Consider the following 12,658-nt stretch of genomic DNA (forward strand, 5'->3'; position numbering starts at 1 on the left):
TTTTTTTCTACATTCAACAACCAAAAAAAGAAATTCATTCATTTATTTATCATTATCATCATTATCATTGCCCAATGATTGATTGATTGATTTATTACAAACAAACAAGTTGAATTCGATTATTGAATTATGAATGAATAATTAAAATATATATTAATTGTATTGTTGTGTGTGTGGTAAATGTTGTCAAAGAAAATTGAAAAGAATTGAATTTTTTTGTTTTTCATTTTCTTGAAATTTTTTCTTAAAGTTTGTGTTTGAAAAGAGAAAAGAATGCAAAGTATAAAGAATCGTGAAGAAATTTCAACGGAAAAAATGAACGAAAGAATATCATTATTGAAAGAAATGTTTAATTTATTTACAAATAACAACAGTAACAACAGTAACAGCAACAATAATAACAACGATGATGATAATGATAATGATTTGAATGAAAATACAATTGATACAAAACAAATACCAATATTATTGAAAACAATTGGTTTTAATTCATTAAATAATGATGAGATAGATGAAATGATTGAAAAAATGATTGTCATTGGTAATAATATAAATATACAATTTGATACATTTTATAAAATTATTGATGAAATGATTTTAGTGAATAATGAAAAAAATCAAATAAGAGATACATTCAATAATATTGATTTAGATCAAGATGGTTTTTTATCATCGATCGATATTCGTAATACAATGAGAAAGTTAGGAATTAGTTTAAATAATGATGAAATTAAAGATATGATGCAAGCTGCTGCTAATGCTACTTTTATGGATGAAAAAGCAAATGATGGACGTCTATCAAGACAATCGAATACTGATCAACAACAACAACATGATTGGCAAACCAATAAAATTGATTTCAATCAATTTAAAGCTATATGTAATATTAAAGATACACAATCATCATCATCATCATCATCAAAATGGAAACGGATGGCAAAGAAAGAAAAAAAAAGTTACACAAAACACACACATTGATAAAGAATTGAGACCAACGAACAAACGATGATGCTTATAAAGCAGAAGAAAGAAAAACTTGCAAAAAAAAGTACAAAATTTGGAACAAAGATGAAATTATTCAATCGATCCCCTTGCTATTTATTCATTTTTTTTCACTTTCTTTCTCTCTTCCACGACTGGTGTATTGAATAATAAATCCATTTTTTTTTCTGGTTGTAAAAATAACTTTAACTTGATCGAACTTTTGCAACCCAGAAACCAGAACCAGAACCAGAACCCAAAAAAGAAAAACTGATCCTTTTTTTCCATTCAATTTTCATAAGAAAAAAAGAAAAATTTTACTACTTTTATAACCACCACCGCTGCTACTAATATTCATTGTCATCATCATCATCATAATCATAATCATATTGATGTGGCTTGAGAAAAAAATTCAGTTGGAATAAAAAACTTGCAAGAAAAATATGGAACCCTTTTTTCTGTGTATGTTCTCTGTGTGTGTGGTTGAATGGAGAAGAAAAAGTTTCTTGTTACTTTTTTTTTTTGTAAAATACGAATTGAATGGATATTAAGTTTCCATCTTTCTTTTTCTCTCATTCAATTCAATTCTGAATGAATGAAAGATATTTTGATGTGTACATTTATCAATAAATAATTTCATTTTTTGAAGAGAGAGAGAGAGAAAAAAAAACTAGAAAAATTGATCATTTATCGATGATGAAAAAAAAACTGATCAAGATGATGATGATGATGATTGAACTTTGTCAGAAGAATAGGGACCAAAATTTTCAATCAACATTTTCGCAATTTTCGTTTTGGAAATTTATCTCTTTTTTCGGTTTCTTTTGCTGCTGTTGTAAATATTTGCTTACTGATGAATGAATTCTTGTTGTTGTTTTTTTCTTCATTTTCAATTTTAATTTTATTCAAAGTTTTTTTCTTGCCAAGATTCAATAATGTTGAATATTTCTGTTGAATATTTCAATTTCTCTGGATGATGTTAAGAAATTCAGCAAAATTATTATTATTAAAAACTATTCATTTCTCCCAACGGAACAATTTCAAACGGGATATCGATCATAATCAATTGTTGTTGTTCAAGTTTTCTCCATAAAATCAATTTCTATTTATGCAAAGGTTTCATCAAACAATTTTTATTCGGAAAAAATACACAAAGCATTTCCTTGTTATCTGGTTATATCGTTGTCTGGTTGTTTTTTCAATCAACTCAACACTACAAACTGCCACTTGTCATAGAATTTTATTTTGTTGAAAACGAAAAACAACAAAATCATCATTACAACAACAACAAGAATATAATCATTTACATTCAAATGTCCACTTTAGTTTAGTTTTTGTTTTCCATACTAAATGTTTTTCACGAATCAAATGGGCTGTTTTGTGTACGAAAAAATTAGCTACTGTTGGGAATTGCTATTATCATTTTGTAGTTTTTATATATGTTTTTCTATTTATTGATAATTACAACAACAACAACGTTATAATGATAATCATTATCATTATGTTTTTCGTTAAATGTTTGTCACATACACAAATACATTCAACATTTTTTTTTCCATTTATATAATTCTCATTTCCATTGATAATTTCTACTAAATGACATAACTTTATCTTTGAATTTCATTGTTGTTGTTGTTGAAATAGATTTTTCTTCTTGGCGCCTGTTTTTTTTCTGGTCCCAATTGGTCAATTGTTCAAACTCTTTTCAAAAAAAAAAAAAAAAAAAAAAAAAATGATGATGATGGTTGACAAGCTTTGGAACAATTCAAAATGAATAGAATTTTTTTTTCCTTTTCAAAAACTAATTATTCATCATCATCAAGTAAAATGTTTGTTCAGGAAAAATGTGTGAACTCGTTTGTAGTTATCCTTTTTTTGGTGATAAATTGATTTTGAATCTGGCGACCTTGATGATTTTTATGATGGTTTTTTTTATGACGACAATGATGATAATCTATGTAAAAAAAAGTTGACCAAATATTCATTTTTTTCAATAAACATTTTCCAAAAAGAAGAAGAAGATTAGCCATATTATGAGAGAGAGAGAGAGAGAGAGAGAGAGAGACTACACACAATTCTTTGGTTTAGTTTTAATATCACCACCAAGGTAAACTTATCATAAATTTTTTTTTTTCAAAAAACAAAAGAAAAATCAGGAAACAACAATAACAGCCAAAAAAATCATTAACCGATATACCTGTGGTTGTCAACAAGCACAGTATTCTTTCGTTTTAATTACAGTTTTGTTTAGTTGTTTTTATTCTTTCATTCTTTTAAATTGATTCTAATGATAATCGTTTTTTTTTCATATAAACAACAACAACAACGTTTGACATTTGATAAATTATAAAAAGTCTGTGTGTGTGGGAAAAAAACGATAAAAAACTAATCAATTTCATGATATGAATACAGGTATTTTTTTGTCCAGGTTTAAAAATGAAAATAGTGGAAAAATATTCTGATGAAAACAGTGAAAAGCATTCAATAATAATGAATGAATGTCCAGTTTGAATAATCTTTTTTTTTCTGTTTTCAAACTCCCATAAAGTTGCTGGATTCTTATTCAAACTTTTTGTTTTGAATAGCTAAGTAGCTTTGTTCAATGATGAACCAATTTTTTTTCTTCTTCTAAAAGCAATTTTTGTTTTGTTTTTGGTTCTTCTAAGATTCTTGAAAATGACTTTAGTCGGAATTTTTCTTCATTCTTTTTAGGTCTTCGACGTCTGTTGTCTGTTGTAAATAATACTAAATTAATAATGGACTTTGTCTCTCTTTTTTCCATTCACTTTTACTTCAATTTGATTATCAGTTTTTGGATCCTATCCTTTTTTTTTGTTTTGTTTCTGGCTTTTATAATGGTTCGGTTTCTCTTGTGATTTAAGAAAAAAAAAAGATTGAGTGCTTATGGTGAATTTTTCTTCTTTCTTTCTTTCTTTCTTTTCTCACTTGACTAAAATCTGATGATTATGGTGATGATTTTTATTCACTCCCTTTAATTTTAATTATCTGTCGATATTGGATAATGGCAGAAAAAAACCAAGAATTTTTTTTTATTTCAAAAGTGTTGAAATCTATCCTTTGTGAATGGATATTATTCAATAAAAAAAGGCAATTTTTATGATCAATATAATTTTATGGCGGATTTTTTGGATTGGAAAAATCATTGAAAAACAAGAAAAAAAACATGGAAATTTCATTTAAATAAATGTTGTTTTTTTTCACTCCTGCCATTATCATTTTTGGTTTTCTTTTTTCAAAAAAAATAACCACATTTATAATGAATGAAAATTTTTTGAGGAGAATCTCTCACATCATATTCACATCATTATCATCATTTGATGAACAATAATCCCTTTTGGATATCGATAATAATAATAACAGTAATCTATAGTCAAGAGAGCCATAAAGCTTTGCTTTTATAATTCTTTTCCATTATTCTTTTTTTTATTTACATCACATTATTATTATAACCATTATTATTATTATTGTAATTCGTTTAATCACAATTTACAAAATATATTAATTTTATTTATTTCTGTTCATCATCATCATCATCATTATTATTCAAAATGAGAATTTTCATTCATTTATTCTTCTTTTATCTTTTGAAATTTTCTTTCTTTCTTCTTTTTTTTCGCACTTTGCTGGTCTTTTTTTTCAAAGAATATTCTTTGAAGATATGTGACTTAAATATGATTTACTTTCTCTCTCTCTCTCTCTCTCTCTCTCAATATTACTCACATCATCATCATTATTATTAGGATGATGATTATGATTATGATTATTATTATTATATTTCGATCACATTTCATTTTATCTTATAAAGTCCATTCTTTCTTTCTTTTCTTTTCTTTCTTTTTGGCTATGAATTTTTCTCATTTTTCCTTCCTTCTTTCATAGAATAATTATGTCCAATTTTCTTTTTTGCCACTTGGTGTTGAGTGAATGAAGGAAAAAAAATAACATTTGATTTTCTGGCTTTCTTTTCAATGTCTTTTGGTTTGTTTTCATGGTTTATCAACAGAATGTTTAGATGCAAAGCAAAGTTTTTTGTTTTTGTTTATTTCAAAAAAAGCATTTTACAGGGAAAAAACCATTTCGGAATTTGCCAATTTTAATCAGAATATGATTCTTTGCTTCCTGCATTTGAATATTGAATTTTAATCACGTTTTTAGTATTCACCACCCACACACACATCAAACAAATCATGATAATTTAATTAAAATTTCAAGAGTTTTTTTCGTCCTGATTATTTCTTCCATGAAACAGGAACAAACAAACAAAAAATTTCAATAGAAAAAAAGACAATTCGCTGGAAAATGGGATATATAGTAAGGTCCAACAAGGTAAACAAGTTTAGATTTTCTGTTTTCCAAATTGAAATTGAATGTTGAATTTGTTGACCAAAAAGCTTTTCAATGTGACGGTTTACAAAAAACGGTATTTTTCTGCTGTTGTTTACCGAATGTTTCGGTGATTTTTTTCCTCTCACACATGTTATGACCACAGAAAAAAAATCAAAGGTGTTTTGGAAGAACGAAAAAGCACATATTTCACACCAGAAAGTTTCAATTAACACCCCACAAAAAAAACGAATCCCTGACATCCAATAATCAACTCTTTGGTCTCAATGATGTTTCTTGTTTTTTTTCACTCCAATCATCATTATTATGAAAATAAGTTTCTTTTCTCGCTCGACTGGGTTGTTGGTGGTTGATTTTTTTTCTCCTTCTTGACATTTATATTATTGACATTTTCTTTGTCGTCAATTATTTCATTTGACATTTTTCTTTTTTTTTACTTTTTCATTACTTCAGAAAACATAATAACAAGGAAAATATGATTTTTTTTGCTCTCACTGAATTCTCTTTCACTCTTTTTTTTTCGTATTCATTTTTGAAGTGAAAAGATTTTTCTTTCTTGTTGTTGTTGTTGTTGTTGAAGAATATTACTTTTTTCTTCTTCTTCTTCTTCTTCTATCTGGCCACTTTATTATTATAAACCATTATTATTATTATTATGTGAAAAGTGCCAAGTTTTCTTACCTCTTAATCGAAAAAAAAAAAGAAAAGAAGGAAAGAAAGAATGTTGTTTGTTGGTGTATTTTCTCTATCAATTTTCTGTTGTCGTTGTTGTTGATAATGTTTCTCCATGATGATAGACTTTTACGTCAACCAGCCAGCCAAGCAGCCAAACATTATTCTTTCCATTTGTTTGTTTGTTTGTGTTTGTATTTGTTTCCAAGTTTTTTTCTTCTACCATTCTTTTTAAATAGCTAAACATAATATTATCATTATCAGAATTTTTTTCTTTTGCTTTTTTGCTTGATGATGATGATGGTGGTTAGTGGTGGTAGTGATTGTATAGAGTGCATAACTCAATTAACAACCAAGATGATTATGACGATAGAAAATATTAAAGAAATAAGAAGAAGAAAAAAATATTTCAAACATTGAATGATTGTTTGTTTGTTTGCCTGTATTTTTTTTTTTCTTCTTTCTCATTGAATCCACATAGACAAACATAGCAAACAAACAAACATTGCCCCTTTGCGGTTGGCTTCACTGTGGTTAATTTATGAATTGAATTGAATTGAATTCTGTGTGTCTGCCTGTGTGTATTGTGAATTGATGATGATTATTATCATGAAATGAAATGAATGATGGAATGTTTGAATGTTGTTTGTTGATTGTAAAAATGTGAAATCAACCTTGACTTCGCCCAAAATTCTTCTTTTTTCTTCCAATCTTCCAACATTGCTTTGTTGTTTGCAAAGAAAATTTTAATGGAAATGAAAAATTTGTTTTTTTTTCATCATCACCACCACCAACCAGAATGCCAAAAAAAAATCAAATTTTTTTTCCAAATCATAAAAGAAATGATCAAAATCAGAAAATGAAATCAAAAAAAATGAACCAAAAATTATTATTATTATCAATATAGAAATTGTTGTTTTTTTGTTCGTTGTTTTGTTGTTGAAAATTTTGAAATGTCGAAAAATAATATTATCATTATTTGACAAATGTGATTTTCAATCAGAATCGATTTCCTTTTTTTCCTTTTTCATTTTCGCTTTTTTGTTGTTGTTTCGTTTGATTTAGTTGATGATGACATATCTGTCGAAATTTTGTCTATCTCTGCTACCCTTGTTTTGTTTTGTTTTTTGTTTTTCTGGTTTTGGTTTTTGATTTTTGGGTTTTGGCTGTGATTTTTTTGGGTTTTGGTTTTTTTTTGGATGAAATTAATTAGCATAATTTGGTTTTCTCTGTTTGCTTGTCTGTTTCGGCAGCAGTGAAACCAAAAAAAACCAATAAATGAAATGTATTTACCCATTAAATTAATCAAGAAAAAAACAAACCGAAAAAAAACGTCCATCAAACAAAAAAAATACAAGATTCGTTTTTTTCTGGCGGTGGTGGTGGTGCTGATTTTGATTAAAATAATCTTCGTTGTAATTGATTAATTTCAATGATGTTGTTGCTACTGTTTTGCATGATGATCTGTCAGATTATAGATGGGTGGGAATGGAGAGAGAGAGAGAGAGAATTATTTCAAACATGGAATTTCTTTTTGCATATCAGATCAGTGATAGCTGAACCAAGTTGATAGAAACTATTCTCGTTGCTTGAAATAACGATGACAACAACAACAACAACATCTTAAATGTGAGAAATGTTTATTTCGTATTCGATACGATTGAATTTGATTCGTTTTGATTTGATTTGTGTTGAGTTGATTGTTGCTGTTTTTTTTTCTCTTCATTCTTTTGTCGAGTTCATTTTTGATATTCTGAATTGGCGAACAAAAAAAAAACAGAATAACAGAATCATATCTGATTCATTCAATCTTTTTATTCTGTTTGTCGATTGATATTCATCATTTTCGGTTATTTATTTTTTCTTTTTTTGGTGATTCAGCAAAGTTTTTATTTCTATTTTTCTCTGAATTTGATTCGCCACTGTTGTTCGGCTAACTGATGTTTGCTTTTTTTTTCTTCCTCCTATAGTTCTGACCGAATCGATCAATTCTGTGAATGCAGTTTACAAACGAAAAATAAGGGAAATTTAAAGAAAAATTTCACTTTTTCTTTTGTTGGAGTACCATTTTCAATTGACTGTTTTTCGTTTCTTCGATCTGGTTACGCGTTTACGACAATGACATGACCATAGCGTGTGTGTGTGAGAGATCGAAAGAGAAAGTGATGAATGCAAATGAAAAGAAAAAGTCAGAATAAAAATCCATCACTAAATTTTACTGGAAAATTTTTTTTTCTTCTAAAAATTCGCTTGATTTATTTTTCATTCTTTGAGGGAACCAAAATTTCAAGTTTCCATTGCTGTCATATTCAAAATATCACAGAAAAAAAAAAAGAAAAAAAGAAAAAACTTAATCTTGACATTATAAAGTATGTGTGTGTGTGAGTGGAAAAACATTTGAAATTCATAGCTTTTTTTTTGATTTTTTTCTTTTCATTATTCTGGTTCTGGAGAAATTTTTACATTCCATTTTAATTAAAATTGATTTTGAAAAATGAAAAGAAAACGTGTTTTATGACAAGTTGTTGTTGTTGTTGTTGTCGTTTCTCATGCATAAAACAATTGTTTTAAAACTTCTTATTTCATTTAGATTATGTAGTAGTTGTGTGTGTGTGTGAATGTCAAATAGATCTGCTTAGAATCGTCATCTAATAGGAAAGCCATTCTTTGTTGAAAAAGAATCTTGTGATGTGATCGTTTGTCGTTTTTTTTTCTTTTTTGAAAAATGAAAAAAGAGTGTGAAAACTTTTCAACCAAAGAATAACAGGAAAAATGATCAAAGAATGCGTTCGGAAGAAACTTTTTTCTTTCTTCTTGATGAAATGAACATAAAAACACACGACACACACACACACATTATAGATTGAAATCTAATTATTATATAACAACCATTTTCAAGATCAAAAACAAACAAACAAACAGCAGAAAAAAAGTCAAAAGTTTTCATCGGTTATCGTTGTTGTTATTTTGTTGATTTTTTTTAAAAAGAAAAAAAAAGTTTACAGTTTTTCTTCACAGTTTCTGTATGTTCAACTGTATGTGACAAGCAATTCTTTCTGGAAATTTTCCATGATAATAATAATAATAATAAGTAAAATGGACACACAAACACAGAGAGCGAGAGAAAAGAATAAATTCTGACAACTTTGAATTTCTCTCCTGTACTTCTCACATTTTTTTTACCAAATTCTTTTCTTATTCTCTTCAAATTCTTTAAAACAATTGAAAACAACAACAACGGAAAAAAAACTTTTCAAAATTTGAAAAATTTGTTGAAAATTGTCTTTGAATGACGTGAATACACTAACTAAAAAAAGACATATTTTGGGAAACAAATCGATATTTTATATTCTGTTTCAAAGGAGAATATGAAAAAAAACCAATGTCCAAATAAAAGAAAACAAACAAACAAACAAATTCATTTTCATTGTGATTATGTTTCTCGTTGTTGTTGTTGTTTTGGTTAATGATAAAAAATTAAGTTAATAAAAAAAAGCTTAAAGTTAAGAGAATTATACATTTACAGTATTTGTAATGTAAATATCCGAGATTCTGTCACTGTGCTAGTGTGTGTGACAAATAGCCTGAATTATTACAACAACAATAAGCTTATTTTTATTTATCTTTATTTAGTTTACTTTTCTTTGATTATTGTTGTTATTATAATAATAATCATCATCATTATTATTATATAATTTGATTGTTTATTGATTAACGAAAATCTTCAACAGAAAACAAACAAAGATAAAAACAAATAAGAAAAACAAAAAAAAAAAGTGAGGAAAAAGAAAATCTTTATTCTTTCTGTAAATATTTCCAGTCAATTTGATTTCCTACAGTTTTATCTATGTTTGTTTCAAAATACCAGAATCAATACCAGAATCAAAGAATCAAATTTTTTACACAAAAAAAACAAACAAATATTGTCCATTTGTTTTTCTGCGTTGTTTTTTTTCGTTTATCAATTTGATAATATCCATAAACAAAAGAAAGAAGAAAAGAAAATTGATATAATTAAATATTGAATATAAAATCATCATCATAATCATCATCATTATTGGAATTGAATCGAATTAGAAATCGATTCAATTCCAATAATCAAAAATCGTTCTAAATCAATAATGAAATTCGTTATTTTTGTTTTGAGAATATAGGCAGAATATCGTCTTACAGGATAGATAATTTCTTTTCTTTTCTTTTTTATTATTGAATATCATTTGTATCATTTGTAAGTCGGTGCATCTATGTGTGCGATTGTAACTGCAAAAAAAATCCTTGAATATAAATTACACACACATATATATTTTGAATTTAATTTCGACAATTTTCTTTTTTTTACACCATTTGTTTTATCAAATATTTTTTTTTGAGATTATTTCACTTTTTATCGGCTATTTATTTTTTCTTTTGGTTTTTAATGTTTATTCAATAATGAAATTTGATAATAATAATAATAATGAAGAAGAAGAAGAAAAAAAAAGTTTATTAGCTTTCCAATGATGATGAGAGATGTAATTATTTTCATAATCATCCCTTATTACCATTATTATCATTATGAACAGAATTTTTTTTGGGAAAGTAAAAAATGAATGAATGAATTAAATTCAAAGACAAAGTAAATGAGCAAAAGAGAGAGAGAGAGAGAGAATTGAAATAAAATTTTATAATGAACAATTACTACTGTCTGTGTGCGTAGCAGTAGTTTTTTTCTCGATTCGATCGAAAATTGAATTCAATTTTAGATATATGGCAATGATCATCATCATCATTGCCATATCCGAATACAATGGAACGCCTTTGATTTTTTTTTCTGTCCCTTTTTCTTCTTCTTCGCTTGGCTTGAAATCGAATCGAATCGAATCGGAATCGAATGAAAAATTTGGAAAACAAAATGAATGAATGGAGAAAAAAATAAATCAAACGAATTAAAATTAATGAACATTATTATTATATGAAGAATATCGAGAGAGAGAAATGAGAGTGATGCATATAGGATATATATGTTTTTTATTTTCACCATCATCAATTTTTCAATGATTTTGTTGTTGTTGTTGAAGAAATTAATGAAAAATCCAGTAAGAAGAAACCCTTCTAATATGAAATTTTCTGTCGATGTTGTTGTTGATGATGATTATTGCGCCAAGCATTTATATATATAGATAGACTGCTGAATTTCAAACATTGCTTAATCAAATTAGAAAGATCAACATTGTTAGAGTGAGAGATGAAGAACAATGCAAATAAATCATTTTATCATTGCTCGGTTTATGCCGGTTTTTTTTCTCATCATCATTCGGCATTTTTGAAATTTTTTTATCTTGTTTTTTTTCTAGGGATGTTTTTCCAATAACGAAGAAGGGATTCGTTTCTTCTTGGTTATGTTGGTGTTGTTTATGTAAATCTCTCTCTGATCTTCATTTAATTTATCTTTTTTTTGTTGGAAAAAAATTTGAAATTAAAATCGTCAGATTCCCATCAAATGAATGAATAAAGATGGAAACAATGACGAAAAAATTGTATCATTTGAAGCTATTTTCCTAGCTTTCTTTCTTTCCATTCCAACGACCAATACAAACGAAAAGAATTTTAATCTTTTATTTTTCGCTACTTTTTTTTCCAAAACCAGAATTTTTCATTTTGATAAAAATTCTTTTCTGTTCAAATGATGATGATGATGAATATACCACTGGTGGTTCATTCTTTTTCCATTTTTTCCATTCATTTCGGTTCAAATTCAATTCAATTCAAAGGATTCTTTTTTTTTGGCTCTTGCGATTCGTTGAACCTTAGATAATCATCATCGTCATCATAATTTTCTTTTTCTTTTTTTCTCATGAATGAATGAATGAATGAAAAGTGTAAAAGTGTAATGATGTTTTTTTTGAAAGAAAAAAAAATATCATATTCTCTGTGTATAAGAATTTTGTTTTTCTTTCATATATCACTTAAAAAATGAACTGGTTTTCGTTTCGTTTCGTTTTCAATATATTTCGTTGCTGTAAAGTGTAGAATTGGATTTTTCTTTTTACATTTTCAGAATGAAATAGAAAGGCCAAACAACAATGTATCGTCGTTGTGTGTGTGTGTGTGTGGTACATGTGATATTTGATCGATAACAACAAAAGCTTTTCATATAGATGAAATAAACTTGAACAGAGAGAAAGAAAAATGAAATAAAAAACAAGTGAAGAGATAAACATAGAGATCCAGATCTTGTTTTATTTTTTTTTTTGTTCAAACGTTTTTTTTATTGTTTCGTTGTTGTTTTGTCTCGTTGTTGTTTTCTTTCCTGTTTTGTTTTCTGTTGAAAAAAAGATATAATTTCAAGTTGAAAGAATAGGATAGATAGGAAAAATTGAATGAAAATCCCAGTCACTTTACTTTAAAGATATGAAAGTGATCATACATAATGTGAATGATGTCATCCATTCATCCATCCATCTATATGGATGGATGGATGGATGGATGGATGGATGGATATGTTGACAGGATGTACTACTCGATCGAATCTGTATAGTCAAACGAAAAACGGACATAGAAAGCTATGAAGAAATTCTTAAGAAAAAAAAATATAAAGCAAAAAAAAATGCTGAAAGTTTATCGTGATTTTCTTCGTGATTTTTATTGTTCCAATCCAAAT

At 26.9% G+C, this 12,658-nt stretch overlaps 1 protein-coding gene across 1 annotated transcript; it reads left to right on the forward strand.

The window, feature by feature from the left end:
- Positions 1 to 214: 214 nt before the first annotated feature.
- On the forward strand, positions 215 to 1,185 carry LOC142645120 (uncharacterized). The gene is made up of 2 exons (XM_075820513.1): positions 215 to 541; positions 602 to 1,185. The coding sequence occupies exons 1-2, from the start codon at positions 274 to 276 to the stop codon at positions 976 to 978; spliced, it is 645 nt and encodes a 214-aa protein (XP_075676628.1). The 5' UTR covers positions 215 to 273; the 3' UTR covers positions 979 to 1,185.
- Positions 1,186 to 12,658: the final 11,473 nt, after the last annotated feature.

This window comes from Dermatophagoides pteronyssinus, unplaced genomic scaffold (assembly GCF_027571235.1).
Source record: "Dermatophagoides pteronyssinus isolate colony J.1.1.1.1 unplaced genomic scaffold, Derpt_VIB-CSIC_2022.12 sq0006, whole genome shotgun sequence".
Taxonomy (NCBI): Eukaryota; Metazoa; Arthropoda; class Arachnida; order Sarcoptiformes; family Pyroglyphidae; genus Dermatophagoides; species Dermatophagoides pteronyssinus.

Excerpts from the sequence above, each read along its gene's own strand:
- LOC142645120 (XM_075820513.1), top strand. The coding sequence starts at position 274 with ATGCAAAGTATAAAGAATCGTGAAGAAATTTCAACGGAAAAAATGAAC. Across the intron at positions 542-601 it reads TGAAAAAATGATTGTCATTG|TGAATAATGAAAAAAATCAA; the intron begins GTAATAATATAA and ends AAATGATTTTAG.